At 38.1% G+C, this 20,259-nt stretch overlaps 1 protein-coding gene across 12 annotated transcripts in view; it reads left to right on the forward strand.

The window, feature by feature from the left end:
* Positions 1-20,259, forward strand: part of LCOR (ligand dependent nuclear receptor corepressor) — an 80,069-nt gene that overhangs the window by 30,125 nt on the left and 29,685 nt on the right. For 8 of the 12 annotated variants that reach the window (XM_050305822.1, XM_050305818.1, XM_050305823.1 and 5 more), the window contains 5 exons: positions 984-1,049; positions 1,465-1,544; positions 10,670-10,802; positions 15,200-15,487; positions 18,337-18,430. In XM_050305822.1, the coding sequence (XP_050161779.1) occupies positions 984-1,049; positions 1,465-1,544; positions 10,670-10,802; positions 15,200-15,487; positions 18,337-18,430 (661 nt within the window). Of the gene's footprint in view, positions 1-983; positions 1,050-1,464; positions 1,545-9,114; positions 9,335-10,669; positions 10,803-15,199; positions 15,488-18,336; positions 18,431-20,259 lie in introns of those variants that run through there. The other 4 variants (XM_050305824.1, XM_050305829.1, XM_050305825.1 and 1 more) reach the window with 3 other exon arrangements.

Below are 20,259 nucleotides of genomic sequence, written 5' to 3' on the forward strand. Positions count from 1 at the left end.
TTTTCTTTCTTAATTTTTTTTCCTGCTGCTTCTTCTACCCCTCAAAGACCCAGACAAGTAGGAGAAGCTAGGAGCCCCTAGCTACATGCAAACCTCTATTAAACCTACAAAGCAAAAGTATTAAAGGGGGGGGAATATAGTAGGTTGTACTGGTCATATTGCAAATACATTTCTATAAGCAGGTGAAATTTGTCCGTCCCCCTTGAAGTAGTCTTTGTACTTTTCGTATTCACTCTGCTAACCTGTGTTCTCACAGTATTGGGTTAATAGCTCTGTAGCTTTTTTTACTGCCAGCAGGGGTTTAGTGTAATATTGATTTAACATTTCCCAATAATGGCAGTAATTTTGGTGAAGGTTTTCCCTCTTTTGGAATAAACTCGAATTGGTTACATTTATTTTATGTGAGGCATAAATCATGGCATTGAAGTAAATCTGAGCGTGTCTTAGATGCAGATCTGTGATTGAAATTTTGTTCCTTAGTGACATGGCAATGCTGAATCCCTTTCCTTTTAATTTTCTCTCCTCAAACTTGTGATTCCTCAGGAAACACTGATTCCAATGTTTGCTGAAATTCAGAAAAGTACCTGAATGCCACTGAGATGGAAGAATGTATTTTTTTTTAATTGGAAAACATACCTTATTTCAGTTCAGAGACTTAAATGAGAGTATTTTTGTTTGTGTAGAAATTAACTGGTCCTGTTGTAGAACATATAGTTTTTTGTGTTCTTTTCAAAATGGTTTATTTCAATGTCATAATGTTCTTTGTTTTTAACCTAGCTATTTACAGAAGTACAGGAGTCGGTGGACTCTGTGCTGTGGTTTGTCAGTAGTTCAGTCATCACAATTGACCCATGTATCTTGTAATACTTAGAGAAAGCACGTTGAGCTCTGTTCTTGGAACAGATAAATATAGAACTGCTATTGTGAATATTGTAGTGACGTACTTAATCTAGAAAGCTAACAATTCTTTTATTTGCTTTTAGGGTTTGAAAGTATTCTAGAAGGCCTGTTTGGACCTGGATTATTAAAAGATCTCAGTTTGTTTAAAGGTATTCAATCTCTATGTTTGTATCTTGTTCTGCATTTCTAATGACAGAAGCAGCCCCAGCTCTGCCTCTAGAAAATGTGTGTTACCGTGGTGATTTGTGCTTTTTTTCCCCCTCCCCCAGGCAGTGCTCACAGTTAGTTTCATATTGGCTAAAATTACTAATGAGTGTGCGTTCATCTTTATGTAGCTGGGAGTGTATTTGGCAGTGCTGGGAAAAACAGATTTGTTGTGCAATGATAAAATGTATACAGTTTGGTAATCTGGGGACTTAGAAAAATGGCCGAAATGAAGCCTGCATCCTCAGAATGCAGGCAAGAATGTTGTGAAACAGGTATTCAATTTGGCATTTCTCTTTTGGCTCCAGTTGTGTTGTGGTTTATGAATATGAAGTAATTTGCTATTCTTCTGATTTACAGACTGTGAGCCTGAAGGTGTTTCTGATTGGTCTTTTGATGAAAATTGTCTTTTCTGCTGCCTGAGAAGAGAAAAAGTGAAGGTAACAATGCAGATGTGTGAAGCTAGTAGTTGTAGGGGAGGGACAAAGGGAGGGAGTTTGCTGCTCTGTTAACTGAATATGGAAAATCTGCAACCTCCTACCCCTTTCGCCTCCCTTTTGAAAAAGGTTTTCTGAATTAAAATACACAAGTTAATGAACAGACCTGCTTCTTCTATGCAACATTTTTTGGTCGTATGTGATGCAGGTGTTATGGGTTTTTTCCTCTATGTATTGGTCCTTTCTGTTCAGTGTTTTTTATTTGTTTTGAGGGGGGGAGGGGGTTGAGTTCTTTGTCAGAGGTCTTGTTGGGAATCACGAAACCGTTCCTCAGGGAGCCAAACTGTGGCTTGTGCATGTTTACTACAGTCAGATGATGGGCTTATCTTCAATACGGAAATGTAGTTCATTTTAACAACCTAGAGTCTTGTTCTGTACCTGGGAATCCCCTTCCCTGTGGGCCATATCCTTTTATTAAAGGGCTCTCATGTATGGTAGATTTTGTACTGTGCTTGTTCATAACCAAGACAGAGCCTAAACAAGTCAGCTTTGCCAAAGTAATAAACTTGCAGTTTGTTTTATTAAGGAGATTATAGGTGTATATAAAACAAAAGCTATCATGCTATAAGTGATTGTTGCTCAGCCCGTGTGTTGAAATAATGATTTTTCTATAGCATAGGAAGGAAGGATCATCTGCCTTGGCAAAACTTCATTTACTGGAACTCGTAGCTATTACTTTTTCCTTCACAATGTTAAACAACACCAGAGTGGATCTCTATCAACTTAGGAATGAAACAAAAGCACTCTTTCCTCTAACCTGTGTAGCTGCATGGCCTGTCCATAAAGGAAGTACTTTGTTTACAATGATACTTGCCATGTTGCCAGTTTATTCCTGTTTCTGCATTACAGTTTTTGTTAAGGAATGGGAGGAGGTTTAGGAATGCTTGCATTTAGACTAGAGACAAGGCATAATTCCTTCACTGAGACTGACAGCAGGTAAGATGTGTGTATGCTTGTGGTGTAAGGACTTCTGTCTTTTGTCTTACCTCATCTCATAAAAGGACAAAATTCAGTGTTTAGCACAGTTCTTGTTAAGCCATTGCATTAATGCAGAAAACAATTTTGTGGCGCAGTCAGAGACTGGTCAGAGTCTGGGAGAATCTGACAGTGTATGGGTAGATCTTCAAAAGATGGTTTCTATCTCAGTCATCCTCATAAGTCCACAATAACTAAAGTAAAGCTCTTGAAAATCAGTGGTTGTTAGGTAAAGAAAAAAACTAAGAGCACACCGTATAGTGTGCTGATCAGGTACAGTGCCTTGTCCTTTTCAAGCTTCTATGCAACCTTTAGTCAGAAGCTGAGATACCACTGTTTATATTTTCCTCTACTTTGATGGGTTTTTCTTCCTGGTTTCACAAGTGTAGCCCATAACTGAATATCACTGAGAAACTGGCAATAAGGAATCCTTATGCAACTGGTAGTTATCCCAAATGTTAAGGATCCTCACATGATTTCCTACCGTACTGTGTGGTGGCTTTTAAATGGCTGAAAGAAAAGATGCAGATGTGGTCACACCTGCTGTACTCCACTATGTTTTGTCATCAGGGATTGAAGGAGATTTTAGGATTGTGTACAGGTTGATACAGAATGCAGAAGGGGTGTGCAGCATTGCTAGGGGAAAAGGAAGGAGATTTGACCTGAGCAGGCTGGAGAGAACTGAGACAAGACTTTAGAGTATGTAGTGTTTTTTGAGGTTTTTAGTTTTTTAGGGGGAAGAGTGGTGGGGGTTTTGTTTGTTTGTTTGTTTTGTTTGGTGTTTGTTTTGGGGTTTGGGGTTTTTGTTTGTTTACTGCCCTCCAGCCTCTCTGTCAATTCTGTTGGGTTTGGGATTTTGGGTTTTTTGATTGTCTTTTTTTCGTTTGGTCTTTGAGGGAGGAATATGGCTCCTTTTAGGTCTAGGGAGTTTTTGTGTGTCAGCTGAGAGAGATGGCAGGGTGGGAGTGCTTCCTTTCTCCTGTGGGTGCAGCAGATTGCTGCACTGCTGGCACTGATGTCATTAGCTTGCAATACAGAGCTAAATAGGATTCTTTCATGAGAGCCTTCAAATAGTGTGAGTTTGACAACATCTTAATTTGAATTGAAATCTCAGAGAATTTTTAGAAAAAAGTTTGTAACCGAATTTGATATTTAGCCAAATAATGAACACCCTTCAGCTAATGAACTAAATTAAAAATGGTGCAAATTTATTTGAAATGTCTTCCATTCAGCATCTGTACTGATATCTGTAACTCTTCTTTTTGAGGAGTTGGAGGCTTATTCTTCTGTAACTGCTAAAACTGTTCCTGTACCTAAAGTGATAGCAGTTGTGCTTTCTCTGCCTAACCCTCTATTCTGCTTTTTTTTTATTGTTCACCTGCATCCTCTGAAGATTTTAGGAAAAGAACCAGGCAGGGTGGAATGATTTGGGTTTGTGCTTATAAAGTGCTGAGTTACAGAATTAAAAGGTGTGTAATTGATGTTGTAGCTGGGAGCAAGATACCCACAAACCATGTGGCTGTGGCTGGCCTTTTTCCCCAATGAGCACATCTTTACCCATACCCATCTAGGATTAGTTGAATAATTAATCAGTGTCCTTGATTTTCACCTTGGAGTGACATGTAGGTACCTGGTCTGACAAGTTCAAAACCAACTAAAGTCTTCAGGGTTTTTTTCTGGATTTCATTTGCCCTTAAGAATTACCTGTAACGTAGGAGACCAGTAGTTGTGCTTAGGAAAAACTGAGTTCTGGACTGTAGGATGAGAATTGAAGGCCAGTATTAGTTTGCTGGCAGAGCTGCTTAAGGGGTAAAAAACTACATTTGCTCTCCCACTCTTTCAGTGGTGTTGGTTCTTGCTTTTACAAGCAGTCAGATTCAATTACATGACTTCTTCAAAGGATGGAGAACCATCTGCTGAAGTATTCTAAAAAGATTAATTTATTTGTAGCAGTAGTTCTACTTGCAAATACTGAGCAAATGCATGCACTTCTTGGCAGTCAAAATACAAGACAGGTTTTGATAGAGAAATAGACTTAAGTGTCTTCATCTGTAAAGGATAATAAAATACAGACAAAGTAGGGAGCTAACATTTTCCTGGTCATATTTTTGCTCAGATTCAAAGCGTTATGTGCAATAACATAGAACTTTTAGAAACCGGATTTTTTTTTTCTTTCATCACAGAATGCAGAATACAACCATTGTTTCTGTGTGGTATGATCAGAGAATAACTGGTTACCTAAGGAGCTGCTACCTGGGTACCTGTGTGCAGTAATGCATGGGGACATCGATGGGCAAGAAAGTCAAAAAAGGCAGTTAGCACCTCTAGCTGCCTACACGTAGTTAGAGGAAGATCAGGTCCTATGGGACCATATTTGGTGAATTTGCATTTGGATGATCTGCAAATGTGGTAATTCTCAATTGCTTGTGGTCTTTATCACTTCTCCTTCTGAAAGGTTGTGGTGCAGAGAAGACCCATCAATTCAGTTGGATTGCCCTTTAAGTGTGCTTGACTTACCTCTTTTTAATTATGATTCCTAACTTTCTTTGTGGCTTGTTAGATAATCTGACAGAGCTATCATTACAGGAGAAATCTGTGGCTCCATGTAGAATGTTTCTATCAAATCAGGGAGTCTCTACTGTTGGAGCTCAAGCCTGGTTTAAGAAAGGCCAGATTTTCCCAGAAAGGGAAAATTGGGAAATGAATCCTTAAAGAGGATTCAGTTGAGTATATTCAGTTGAGTATGTGGAAAATAAAACACTATTGTCTAAAGCGACATAAAGCAATCTATATGTATTAAGAGAAAAAAGGAACACACACACATGAACACACAACTAATCTCATTAGTTGGTGAGAGCAGAACAAGAAGGATAATACTCCTAAGCACATTAACTATTTTATGGATATATTTAAGCTACAAAAATAGCAAGAGAGAAGATGATTTCCAGGAGTGGATTCTGGAGTCTTACACTGTTGTTGGCAGAAGAATGAATCTGGTCTGCAAAGTGCTGTAAAAAACTTGGTCTTCAGTGTAAGGACCTCTCACAATTCTTTCACTTGTGAAGAAGTGTGGTAGGGTACAGCATGTGAAGGAGTTGTTTTAAAATTCAAAATTACTCTGGTATGATTTGGCTATTTTTAAAAGCTTGTAAGTCATTGCTTTACACAGACATCTAAGAGGTAATATGTCATTACTTGATTATAATTAGTCATAATAAAATTCTCTGAATCTGGTGGCCTTGCCCTATAGAGGAACATGAACAGTAAGATTTGAACTGTGTTAAGTGTCTGAATAATTCTGAAGTTACCATTATCATCTACAGCATTAACTTGTAGAATAACTGAAGATGGCGAAGGAAATATCTGAAAATTAGTTGAAGAACTCTTAGAACTTTTGATGGCTTTAGAATGTGTTTAAACTGTGTATGGAGATCCTCAGTGTGCTGGAACGTGCTCTAAAACATTTTTAATGGATTTCATCACTTTAAAAACTCAAGCATTTAGACTGTCAATTTTGTACTATGTGGTTTTAAAATAATTTGCTATGGAGGCTAAAACCTGAAGAGGCTGTTTGTGATAATCTCCAGTTGTGTTTAGTAGTAATGCGAGGTTTCAGTTTTATTGGTGCATAAATGTTAATGTAAGCATATTGTGTTTCCACTGATTTATTTTTTCTTCCCTTACTATAGATAATAAATGATATTCAATAGTCAAGATAAATTTGTTTTGAATTTGATAACTCTGACATCAGTCATCTTGATATAAAAATATGTACGTTAAGTAAGTGAGGGAGGTCTTAAAACTAATTAAACCATCTGATTTTTTATTAATGCTAAGCTGGGAGCAGTTGTAGGTGCTTTAAAGGACATGCTCCAAAATTGAAAATTATCTTGATAAATTTGAGAGACAGGATAGACAGGCTAGTGTTATCAAGTCACAAGTTACAGATGTCTGAAAAGTGATAGGATTGTAAAATAGTAAACTGTTCTGGGGACTATATCAAAGAGGTATTTGATGCAGAGAAAAACCTAAATGCTGGTGAAGCCTCAGCTGACTGTAGCTTTTTGAGAGATGTAAGCAAACAAAGTAGCCCTGAAATGAAAGCAGCAAGAATGACTTGGTCTTGCAGGTAGAAGGGAAGAAGAGTCTCTGGTGCCCTTAAGGCTTGTCTACAGAAAATAGTCGATTATTTTCCTTTTGCATAGGCTAAGAATTAAAAAGGCTATATAGTCTTAAGAAAAATGAAGTGTTGGAGAAGACAACCTAGGGATGCTGAAACATTCCTTTCTTACTCACTGTTCCTCATCTTGCCTTCTGGGGGTGGGGAGTAAGGGTATGGTGGGAGTCTGGATTGTATCCCTAGAGTCCGTGGGTTGACTGGTCAACCATGGGTGGTCTGTGGGAAGCCTCCCTCCTTTTTCTCCGCAAAGATGGATAGGAATTATCTCGTACTGTTCTAGCTTGTGGGCTCTTCCCACTTCATCTGTGTGTGTCCTGCGGTTTAAACATGAAATGCTGTATCCATATCTGCACAACAACAGCATGTATCGTACCTTTCTCTTTGTGTCAGCAGTTCAGCTTTTGGAATTGCTGTATCAACACTTCCTACAAGGAGGGTCTCAGTGAGCATCCAGCACTGGTGCTGACAGGGCTGGGCTGCCCAGGATTAGGTGGTCTCTCGAGGTCACGGACTGACCTTGCGTTTTGAAAACCTGAGCTCTGTATTTCAAAGGATCTTTGACTTAATTACATAGTTATGCTGTTTATCTTAACATACAAAAAGAGCTTTACCCCTTAGGGAGCGTGTGCAAACCACTCCAGGTGTCTTTCTCTGAGGGTATGTTGTTCAGTATAGTGATACTGCACGTTCACTGGTGGGATTCTTCCCACATGAAGAGAAACACAGAGAGAATAGAACGAATCCTGTGTTATAAATATGTAGAAGTAGCTCATTGGTTACAAATACCCGGAAAAAAACCCCAGTGACAGTGCTATCTAAATATTAATAGGTTTTTCTTCTTCCTGCTATTGCTGCTGAAAACTTTGGTGTGATTCAGGACTGTAGAGTGAGAGGGTAAGCCCGAAATGTTGTTCCAAATAATGGTTATTGGGAAGAAATGCTGGAAAATGTAAAAAGAAAAAAAAACCACAATCACAAACCAACCAACCAACCAACCATACCCCCAACTGAAACAAAAAAGCCCCACTTTTGGAAGTTGACTTTGAATAGCAATCACAATCAAATCCTTAGTGTGAAAACTTGTGTTTTCCTTCCAGGGGTGAATAAACTGCAGAGATTACTGGAATAATTGTGATACAAAGGATAAGAAAATAATAAAAAATCCAATAAGCAGAAACATTTCCAGTGTATTTTGTCTCATGTAGTCAGTGCTGTATTGCAGATGCCAGAAGGTGTCAAAGATTATTTTTTTCTATGTGCAAGGTTAAATCTGACTCTTTTATATTACTGTATTTCTTTATGTTTTGATGTCTTAGCATGGGCACTGATAAAAACAATGTATGCAAGGAGATGCTCTGTAGTTTGAGGGGTAGTAACTAAGCACTGCCATTTTCTTGCTATTCCCCTCCTCTTCTGAATGCAGATCAAGTGCTCCTTTATTCAGCTGTTTACCAGTGTAAGCCACTTACAATTTTTTTTCTGGTTGATCCCTTTTTCTTTATTCCTTCTCTGTGAAGAAAATGTACAACTTTAGTTAGCCTTGTTAGATTAAATTGTACTCTTCTTACATGAGTAATATAAAGTACACTTGTTTATGATGAGCCATGGTGCCACTGGCCTCTGTTTCCACCAAGTTGCTAGGCCAGGATTTACCGTGTATTGTCTTAGTTACAAAACATACTAGAAAGATTTGAAATGCATTTTGTTGGCCAAGGGTTATTTTTATTTTAGACTTCTTGCAGAGCTATAGTCTGTTAAAGGGCAGGGTGTCAGATCAGGTTGAAGGGGTAATGTTTCCTTCAATTCTGAATTCTCTATTTGTCCTTTGAATTAAAAGAAAGTTTTTTGCAATGGCTCATGGGACTTTAGCTAGAGGATGCCAATTAACTCTAATGGATCTTATCTAGCTGAATCTCTGTGCATCAGTTTGCAAAGTTTCCCTTTAAAGCAAAACTTCTGTGAAGGCTTAGATATTTCAGTGATTGCTGCAACACTTCTATATGCCTACATTATTTCTGTTATTAGTTAATTTGCACATATGTCTACTTTTTATACAAATTGATTAGTTGAGTTAACAGTTACCCTGATAATGCCTAAAAGATGATGTAGCTCATCTTGGACTGTCTGTCAGTAACTAGGACAGATCCTGCAATAAGCTTTGCCAGATGCAGCAACACAGTTTCAAAAAGAGAATACAAGTATGTTCTGTGAAGTCTCCCCTTAATCGTAACTCTCAAAAAATATTTGTCTTATTATCCACAAATATTTTTATTGTGAAATCCTGTACAGATACTTCATATATTTTAGTATCATAAAAGTACAACTGCATTTCCAGGGTGTTCATAAAATGCCAATGAACTGTGGGAACACTGGGATGCTTGGCACAGAAGTGAACACTTCTGTCTGTTACAGCTAATCCATCAGTTCAGATTTGTATGAAGGAATTAAAAACTATCTCAAAAGAAGCGTCTGTCTTCTACGGGAGCAAGGAAGTTTGAATCTCTCTGGTGTGGAACAGAGCGTCAGCCACTTTGTGAGGTCTTGACTCCTGGAGGCTCTTACCGTCATAACATCAAAGGTGGTTTTCCTCACCTGTCACCTCCCTCATCGCATGCTCCTCATCTTTTTATTTGGCACAAAATGCTGCTTTGTCTCTGTACCCTGTCTGGATAGTATTTCCCTTTACTTCTGATAGAGAGCTTTTGGAAGCTGTTGAATTACAAATATGATGTGAGAGCTCATGTTGTTCAGGCCAGAGTCCACAGCATTTCATATTATTACCCTTTGCACGTAGGTCACGTGACAGCTGTGTTTGTTAATTTACTATGGGCTGGCTATCTATCCTTGCTTCATGAAACCTCTAGAAGTTGAGACAGCACAAACTTGAGAATTACTTATTTTTTCATTTATTGTGATTTATAAATGAATTGCCAGTTCTTTCCTTCCCTTCTAGTCCCATGAGGATATGAATCTGAAACAGACTTACGCAGTAGAGGCCAAAAAAACAGCTGCAGCCTAGATATTATGGTAACTGATACTTTGTAAAGGTTAACAAAACAAAACACTCCCTAAACCCAAAGAGTGGTTGTGTATGCATTCCTGCAGTAGGTAAATACAGGTAACTTTAATATACCTTAAAATGAAAGTGGAGGGAGAGGGACAAGAAAGGGATTGTTCTCCTGAGTAGGAGCAAGGCATTAAACTGAATGAAATGAGAAAAGGGGTGTGTATTTGGGGAAGGAATCCAGGTGTTTAGATTTTGTGTTTTTGTAACCTTTCCTTCTAGTTTTTTGAGCATATTTAAAATGAGTGATTTATCCTGGCATCTCACACATTTAATTATCCTAGTTTGAAGATATTTGAGATAACTCAGTTGTTTCCAATTGTAAGAGAGAGAATGGATTTTAGTTAATTGTAGGTGTTATAACAGCTAACTTAAGTTTATTTGACTTAAAAGTGGCTACTACTGAGCCTCTTCATAAAAGGACCTGTTTGTTGTTAATGCTTGGTCATTTTTTGCTCAGTTGCATGAATGCTGTGTAGACTAAGGAGAACTACCTGTGTTTTGCCTTCAACAGTTACTTCTTGGATCTGAAAGTAACAGCCAAAGAACAAGTGCTAGATCTGAGATTTGCAGCCAAATGTTGTAAAATATCTAAGTTGTCTTCTTTGTACTGGGCTCTTATTTCCCATAATGTTATCAAAACTTACAAGCTTCTGCTGCATTTACAACAAGAAAACAGGACAAAGTACAATGTTCTGAAGCAGTCAAAAAACAAGTTGTGGTTTCAATAGGTTCAACTCTGTGCTGAAAACCTAAAAAAGTTTTGAATTTAGTAAAATATTTAATACCTAAGAAACTTTATTACTTTTGGAGTCAGGAAGATCTTACAAATATTAAATATCTTTGCAGGAACACTTAGTCAGTCTGGATGAGCCAGCCTCGGAAGCTGGACAAGAAGCTCTGCTTAGACAAGAGCAAGCAAAAATCATTCGTTTTGAAAGGCAAGCGGAAGAGTTCCTCAATGCAGTCTTTTACAGAAAAGGTCAGTTTTACTGGGGGGAGGGGGGAATAGTGTCTCTTGTGGTCTTTTTGCATGCAATGCAGTTATCAAAGATCTGATGTTCAAGTTGTCACTGTATGTTCAGTATTTTTCGTTTGTCTTCTTTATATATATTCATTAAGAGTACAAACTGACTCTCAAGTAATGTAGCAATACAACAGTGTGGGCTTGGGACTGAGGAAGAGAGTATAACATATTTAACCCTAAACCAGATCTCTCCATGAGAACACTGGTGTTTTCACTTTTGGAGAGATGACTCAGTTCTTACCCAGCAGAACTGTTCCCCTGAACCAGTGTTTAGGTGAGTGGGTTGTTTGGAACAAAGGTCAAGTGGCAGTGGTGGTAGTAGGTGGGTAATGTTTTTTTTAAAAATATTTATTTTATATTAATGGAATGTGTACTAATGCAGTTTTTCTTAAAGGTCATCAGTCTTCTCACTATGAGTGGTGATTACCCACCCTATCACCCGCAATTTACAGTATAAAATATTGTTGGAATAGTGCTAAGGGAGATATATAAGAATTCAAAACGTGATCAGCAAAAGAATTGGAAAATCTGTGCTGTAGAATATGCTGAGAACAGTAACAGCAGCTCAGTGCTAGAAAATCCCCAAAATATATTCTGGACAGTTGTCACTTAAACTGTGCTCTTAGGAAGGCAAAACCTCATTTCACTCTTTTCTACAAATCTGAGAAATGGGAATCCCGAGGTTGCTTCCAAATGCATCCTGAATGAAAGTACATCGTACTTATCAGTCTAACCCATGTGTGAGAAAATCTGCCAAATCAGTAATTCCAACCTATCTGCTGGGGGACAATGCAGGGCTTCAGTTTAACAAATTAGAAATTGCTGTAGCCAGTCCTCAACCCTTTCTCCCAGTGACCAAAATATTTAAAGGTGTTTTAAGTAGATAACAGTATCTTAGCCTTTCTTTTATGGCTCAAATGAATAAATACAAGCTATACATTATGATGCTTCTATACTTTTTGCAATACATGCAGGATGGTAGGAAGGATAGTTACTGCATTACTACCGATAGTTCAGATAATGCCTTTATTCCAAGGCTTTCTTTTCAAGTTTGGGTTTTTTTTTTTCTTTTAAGGTAAATGTTTCCTTTTGCTTTTAAATTTATCCCATCTCTCTTTAAATCTAGAAGGAATTTATGAAAACTAAAATCTAGAAAAAACACAGGTTTTTTCCATATTATTTCTTTTGGTGAGGAAAAAGAAGGGCACTTCCATTACTTCTAGATTGTTTATAAAAGATGTTATTCCTTTAACACTGAGCTTAAATTTTTACTTACGACATGTGTCTGTGTGTGTCTTCTAGGAAAGTGTATGCTTTTCTAATTTGTTGGGAAACTAGTGGCAGATATTGCAGTGTGCTAATGAGGGGTATAATACTATGTCCATGGCCAGATACATGGAATGAAGAATAAAACATGTCAAATGTCTAAGGAATGTTTGAGAATTTTTTTTAGTATACTCTTGTTTTCTTTCCTCTGGCAAAACTATGCATGGTGCAAGAGTAATAAGGGAGGGGTAGAAGCCTGGCAGGAAGTCAGTTCTGAATCGTCAGTGCATTGTTGTCAAGCTTGTCCGTATTTAGATTGCTTGAAATCTAACTCATGCCACTGCCGTAAGGTCCCCAGGCACTGTCATACCAAAGAGGACACAAAGAACGGCAGAACTCTGACATTCCTACATTGCTCAGAGATGCTGAACTCTCCTGGCTTCATGCCAGCGATTAGTTCTTTCCTTCTTTCCATCCTCAGTGCCAGTAACATTTGAGACAGGGATTTTGTAGACCAGGCAGATCAGGGGAAATGCAGATGTTCTGTGAACAGGTGCCTGTTGTATGTTGAGGCCGCACAGTCATGTACTGAACGTAAATAGGTAATTAGCAAGATCAGCAAACTTTTTGAACAGGTTTAATGCCCATTAATCTTACATCCTTTTCTCTGAAATTCGTGTCTGTGTCACTCTGACTCAGTAATGCTTCCTTCAAATGTTCATGTTTTCTAATGAAAGCAGGGTGGTGGAACTTAGTTGTCTATTACCTTTACTTTGTAGCAGAATAGGACCTTCTTCTGGTTTAATGAAATCAGACCTTTTTTTGTTTGATACTACCCTTTTAAGATTTCAGTATAAAAATACACAAAAGCTGCTAATGTTTTAAAGCTCAGAGGTACTGCTTTAGACTATTTATAACTGATACATATTTCCTATATTTTTTCTTCCCTGAGAATTTCCATGTTTTAGTTAATTTTAGGTTTAGGTTTTTGTTTTTGTATTTTTAAAAACCTAGACAGGAGTCAAGATAAACATCTGGTTGATTTCAAGAGATGCTGCAGGGGCACCAGCTCATATTTTCCACTCATTTTTTTAACAGCTTTAATCCTTAGCGTTCAGGCTTTATATTAAGCAAGAAGTCTTTAATGTAACTAGGTAACTATCCTTCTGCTTGAAAATGGAGTTTTGTATCCTGAATTAGTGAGTTTATCTTGAGCAGCACTAGAAAGTAGTCATTCTGGGCTGATTCTTTGAAGTTACAGGTTACAAAGATGCAGGGCTGTAGGCATATGTAATATTCTATTTGAGTGTGTAAATATGTTCAGCTGCAAGCATTACTGTATTGAACATATAAACGTGGTGCACAGTACAGGCCTGAATCTTCGTTCATAAAACACAGGTGCCGTGGAGCTCTGCATTCCTGCCAGCCCCACTTGTATATGCTACAAACACACATCAAACGGTGTCACACAAATTAGTGTGATCATGCCATCAATTTTTGTCCCTCTGGACCTCCCTAGAACCTTTTTATGTCCTTCAGCAGTTTATAGTGAAGAGGCTAGAAAGTGGAAGAAATGTCACCGCAGCAGAACAAAGCCTCCACACTTTTCTAGGCTAGTGTCCTTGTGGACCATTTGGGAAGGAAGTGAGACTATAAATGTACCAAAATTTAAGTTTGGCACCTTTATTGGTGTCGTCCTAAAACAGTAGTATTTCATACTTAGCAACAGTAAAACATCCTGTAGATTTTACAAGAAAATGGTTACATATTTACATAAATGTCCTGCAAGTTTACAGCTGTTTTGTCGCTATGAGAATATACGTAGTGACTGTATAAGGTCTCAGGTGTGGAAAGCTGTGCTTACCAGGAAGGAATTTGGACTTGATGAGTGTTAAAACTCGATACGATTTTTCGTTGAGAAACACTGTGGCTGCTTGCTGCTGCTCTCTGTTTTGTGGGCAACCCTGCTCAAACCTTCATGTCAGTCATCTTTTACACATATGTTAAAGCTGGTTTGTTGGATTGATGCACTTTTGTAAAAAATGGTGGCAAAAGGCAAATACAATATTGTAATGTCCTACAGAAAATTTTGCTAATGCATCTAATAGTTCAGTCTCAATATATTGCCTTTCAACCAGGGCAATTTTTTTTTTAAAGAGGAAGTAAACACTTCTCTATTATTCCTTTTTGAGAGCTGCTTTTAAAGATTTGGTCAGAGAACACAATCAATGTTTGAAGTGAAGTGGCAGAGCTTAGCTTCTGTGATTTCGGAGTTCGAGATTTGCCTTCACATCGTGGATTAATACTGGTCTAAAATACTGATTTTTGTCAATAAATTTTAGTTGCCCACACCCTCAAATACCTTTGTACTTATACACTATTTCATATAAATAAATTGGAATATCTACCTGTTCCATTTCACATTACTTACTAATAGATTTAGCAACTCTTCTAGAAATCAAATTACTTTTCATGTGACACATCTTGGATTTTTGTGTATTTGCAAGTTCCTTGGGTGGTCTCTGATGGTGCATTGATTACAATGATAGGAATGTCAAAAGGAATAGATAGAATGAGATGGAAGACACTTGAACATTTGATCTTCGTGTGAGTTATTTTGGATGATCAGAACTGTAGGGCTATAATTCTCGGGAGACTTGTAGGGGACTGCTGCAACTTTTTCCCCTTCTGTAGCTGCAGGTAAGTTACTCAATTCTTGCACTGAATAACCTGTTCAATATTTTTAGAATGGGCTTCATTACTTGGTACTTTTGTTCATGGGTCTAGGTGTCCTTTCCATTTCTGTATCTCTAAAGGTCTGGTTGAATATATCTGTATGTGAAAACAAAAGATGAGATTGTATATTTCTTTTAGGAAACTTTTTGAAACCTTTCTTTTTGAAAGGCTGTACCAGAATTAGCAATGGTTCTTGTTCAGGTTTTCTAAGACTTAAGTATATTTTCTACAGAAACTATCTTTGGCTTTCATTCTTTTCCCCTAGACTTTTTTTGGGTAAATAAACTGACTTAATATAAAAGCTGTTTTACTTAAAGTACTTCCTTAAAAGAAATCTCTAATATTTGCAGACAGTCCTAGGGTCTCTGACCCCAATATTCCCCTAGTGGCCCGTGAGATCATGCAGCGAATGATCCGACAGTTTGCTGCTGAATATACCTCAAAAAATAGCTCTACTCAGGACTCCAGCCAGCCCAATAGCACAAAGAACCAAAGCCTGCTGAAAGCATCTCTGGTCGCCTCCTCTCCCACGGCTGCAACTGCTCAGAACCCTGTGCTCAGCAAACTGCTCATGGCTGACCAAGACTCACCTCTGGACCTTACTGTCAGAAAGTCTCAGTCAGAACCTAGTGAACAAGGTAGGACTCTTACCAGTGTCTTCCATCCTACGGCAATCCATTAATGGCATTCTCATTGCAAATCCAGACAATTAGAAGGCTGCACTTTTGCATAAAATGTAAAGTGGAAAAGACGTAGATGTTTTTGCAGTAAAATAATGACTACGTAGATGTGGCGCAGGAGAGGAGACTTTTTGAAAGAATTTAGAGCCATAGACATGAGTGATTCTTCTGAAGAAGGGCAAAGGGGATGGACATGCTCCAGACTCAGGACAAATGTGCTGTTCCTACTGGAAGCTTCAAAAAACAGTCTGCCAAAATAGGCTGTATGCTTGCTGATAAGACCAAGTTCATGTGGTCATGAAAACTATAATGTTGTCTCTTCTCTGAAGATCAGTACTCACTCTGACTGAAGAGCTGATTTATTTTCTTTTTGGTCACAGTGTAAGAAGAGTATCTTTTAAAAGTCTGTGAGAAATTGCTTTGTGAAGGCTGTAAAAATGATACCCATGAACTGCACCAAACTTCCAGGTTTGTGCGCTTGGAAGAAATGTCTCTTTCCTACCTTAAAAATAGACTTGTTCTGCAAAGCACAGATTGAATAACTTGTAACAGTGTTTCAGAGCTTATTTTAATTCAAAAACCTTGCTTTCCATCAGAAATGTTGTGTGGTTTTGTTGGTTTTGGTTTTTTTTTTTTTGGCAAGCAAATTCTGTGAGTGATGTAGTATGTGAACTTTTTTTTCCTGAAACTGTTGAACAGAGGTTATCTTAAGTGTATCTTACTGAGAGGATTAAAGTTAGCCCCTTTACCCTTCTTTAGAAATGTGTTAGTGCCTGAAGTCCTTCTATCACAGTAGGTTGTCCATCTGCGAGTGGTAATTGTGCCTTAAGAAAAAAAAAGAAAAGCCTTTTGCTATCCCTTTATTCTTTGAACTTGAGGGTTAATTTTATGTGTCCAATTTTAGGCAGCTTGGGCATCTGGACATTGCACTTACAGCACTTACTGAAAACTGTCATGACATTTCAGTTGCAAACTGCAGTGGAGGGTTGAATGGTGTCTCTCTTGAAGTGAGGAGCTGTACAGTTAACTGATAGGCATTTGTTTCTAGCTAACTTCATTATAAATGCATTTCATGAGTGTGTTTTGCATATATGTTTATAAATGTTAAACTGTTCTCATTGCGAAACTTTGTACTGAAAGAGAGGGAGAGAATCAGTTTCGCTTTTGTTCCTTTTTAATTAGAGGATGGTATGATGAAGAAAGCACGTACATGAACTGTTCTTTAGCTACCATGTGATGGAAAAAGCTGTAAGATAATTTATAATGCTTGTAACACTTGTTATGGAATTAGAACATGTGCATATTGACTTACACAGTAATCTGTTTGCTGATGTAATTTTTGTTTCCAATTTACATTTAATGTAATTGGAAAGAGATTTTGCCAAATTTGTTAATGAGAGATTTCAGAGGCTGTCATGAAAGACTGCTAGTGGTGCTTTGTGTTACATTTTGTTCTAGTGGGTTGAGAGGTACCCAGCTAGTTGTAAACTTCTCTGTGGGGTATGAGGCTGGTCCAGCTTGCCCTCAGAGAGTTGTAGGTGATACTGATTCCTCCCTCTGATGGAGGAAGCGTGGATGCAAGAGGCTGTGGCAGCAGCCTGTGCTGTTCAGTGTAGCTGCTTGAAAAGGAGGTGCTACTTGATCCAGGGTCTGTATCTTGTGCCTGCATAAGTGTTGTTGAAAGAGAAGATTGAATTTTCTGCTTCCTTAAGTTTGGGTTATGGTGTGTTCCCAAATGCAGTGGGTGGAACAGCTTTCCGTAAGTTAATTCTAGTTCACTGTTTATCATGTTTTTTTCTCCATATGTCAAATGAGAACTTTGAGCAATCTGAAAGCCGTCTTACATTGTTCTTGTGTTAAGTGGTGTTTACTTGATTAGATGGAAAGAGCAAGGAGCTCTGAAGCATCTCGAGTTTACCTTGCCAACAGGTTTCATTTCTTTTTGCCTCACAAATTCCTCGTTTCAAAGTTTCCAGGAACTTCAGATGGCCGGGCTGCTTTTATGGAAATGTTGTCCTTATTAAAATGACCGGAATTTCAAGCTGCTTCAGTGCAGCAGGAGCAAGGCTTTTCTGGCAAAAAGCACTCCCTTTTCTGGTACCTAGAAATGCAGAGTTTATGTAAGAGGAATATGAGTGAAGGTAAGGAAGTGCCATTAGAGAGTGGAGGAAGGAGTCTAGCAGGAAAAACAATTTGTTATAAGGAAGAGAGGGAATAAAACAACACAACAGAGGGGGAGAGACAGCAGCTTTGCTGGTAGGAACCCATTGGAGACATGGGAAAAAAAGATGAAGCTGGCTGCCACGTGAGAAGTCTCACACCTGTGTGCTCACTTGAAAGTGAGTTTCCAGTACAAAATTCCCAATGAATTTTCCTACAAGAGATTTGGATTAAAAAACCAGAATTAAAATACTGGTTTACAGCTCCCCTTCAAGGGGTAAAATATCTCAGGAATTTGAAGATTGTCTCATTTTTGGACCACTGAGAGTTAGTTATGCAATTGGCTCTGTTGTATCCTGAACTGTCATTTGTAGGTAATTTTTTAAGCTATGTCTCTTGTAACAGATGCACTTTTAATTTTGTTAATTTTTGTTTTGATTTCTGAAGACTATGTTGAAGTCACATGTAAACCATATTGAAAACAATTCCGACCCTTATTTTGTTTAGAAATATAATAAAACAAAAAATACTGTGTGCTAAATGTGACTTTAGCTCAAAAGACTTGTTTTGTCTTTTCAGCTGAAGACAAGATCAGCACAGCTGATCCTGCTTCTTCAAACACTGAAGTCATTCTTTTGTCTCTACAGACGGTGTGCTTGATTTATCCACTAAGAAGAGTCCTTGTGCTGGCAGCACCTCTCTGAGTCACTCTCCAGGGTGCTCCAGTACTTCGGGAAATGGGTAAGAGAAAGCAACTTACTATGACCTTTTAAAACTGTTTTTTGGTGGTTTTTTTTTAACTAAAAATGTGTGCTTACCTCCTGTTAATTTTAACTTACTTTTGGTGTTAACCCTTTGGAGTAATGTGTTTTTCAACTTGTACCTTTGGCAAATACCTTCACCCCACCTGCCAAATAAGAATTGTTGCAAATCAAGACAGGTTTAACTTGCAGTTAAGAACACTAATACCTGTTATTTTGGCCAATTTGGTGCTTAGCCACAGATCTTTCCATTACCTGTTTCTTGGGTTTAGTGATAAGTGGATTTCCATGGAGATATAAGATCAGTTAAATGCATGAAGAGTCTTAGAGTCTTTACAATATATTTAGACTTCATTTCACTTAGGGGAAAGTTAGCTAACAAGAAAGTTTATTTTAGGGGTAACAATGATTTGGGTGATGAACCATGCTGAATTAGATTTAAATCACTACATGATTTTTATTAATTTTTCCTAGCATAAACCAACAACTTCAAAAAACAGAAAGGGTCTGGGGCAGGGAGTCTTGTAATTCAGGAAACTTTAAATATGGCTTTTTGGCTTTGCAATTGTACTCTAGCACTGAACAAGTGGGGTTTTTTTAAAATAATCACGTACTCTTGCCTAATCAGTTCAAGGTGTGAAACAATGTTAAATTAAAAAAAAATCTTTAGGTTTTGTATTTCTAATGGTCTAATCTGCATACATTTAGAAACCCTTTATTCTTAGTTAGGATTGAGTTAATTGTACTGGAGAGGCTGACTGGGAGTATGAGGGATTTTGGGTCTTGATGGGAGAATTTTATCTTGAAGCTCCTGTGAACAAGTAAATTTTTTAGTGAAGTACAGAAACAGTAGATGGTTTAAACTGCTATTTAATTTCTGGATTTAGCTTTATAATAGCCTTTGAAACACTTGAAAATCTAACAACCCACTACCACCACCAATCCCATGTACTGCTAACAGCTGACTGAATTTTTGCATTTCTCTTTGGAAAAATATTATTGTCTCAGATTTCTCCCTTCAAGATTACTTTTCCATTTAATATTTCTATTAATAAAATACTTCAAACCTTGTTTGATACTTTTTCACAAGTCTTTAGCATAAGCCTTCCCCACCAGCTCTTTTCTTTCAATCCTGGACAGGTTATTTCCAGCTTTATTTTCCTAGGAAGGCAGCAGAAGCCACTGGGGCTCTGTACTGTTTGTTCCCTTGTTTGTGGATCAAGTGAGGGCCAAAGTCCAACACACAGGGATGGCAGGGCCGGCATCTGGCACTGTCCTGCTCAGTTCTGTGGGTCCAGAGAGGATGTGGCATAGTACTGGCACCTGTGGTTACGTGTACAAGGTGTGTGGTACATGAGGCTGGCTGCAGTTTGTTCAGCATCAATGAAGTCAGGTGTAACCCTCTGTAACTACCAGTATGACCATTATTTAGGTGTAGAATCACTGTTGCACACTGTGATGCTGATACATGCTGTAGAAGGGACAGAAAATGCACATTGCTTGAGAGGGTTCTCTGGAATTGCAGACTTGCACTCATTTCTCTGGATTTTGTTCTGAATCCTTGTGGACTCTTGTTACGCACTTCATCTATGACTTGTTGCATCCTGGAGAGAAGTGAGAAGCAGATGTACCGAGCACTGTGTATGTTATGTGCCAGGTCCTTTCAGTGGATGTCTTTTCTCTAAAGACTTTTTTTAAATCCCAGTGTGATGTTAACAATAATAATGTAGCTTTTCAGTAGTACGTATCCTATCCTTAAATAACGCTGACTTAGCCAGAGGGCTTTATACCAGTATAGTGTCCCAGAGC

The sequence above is a fragment of the Myiozetetes cayanensis genome, unplaced genomic scaffold, assembly GCF_022539395.1.
Source record: "Myiozetetes cayanensis isolate MyiCay16 unplaced genomic scaffold, myiCay2020 scf10, whole genome shotgun sequence".
NCBI classification, from domain to species: Eukaryota; Metazoa; Chordata; class Aves; order Passeriformes; family Tyrannidae; genus Myiozetetes; species Myiozetetes cayanensis.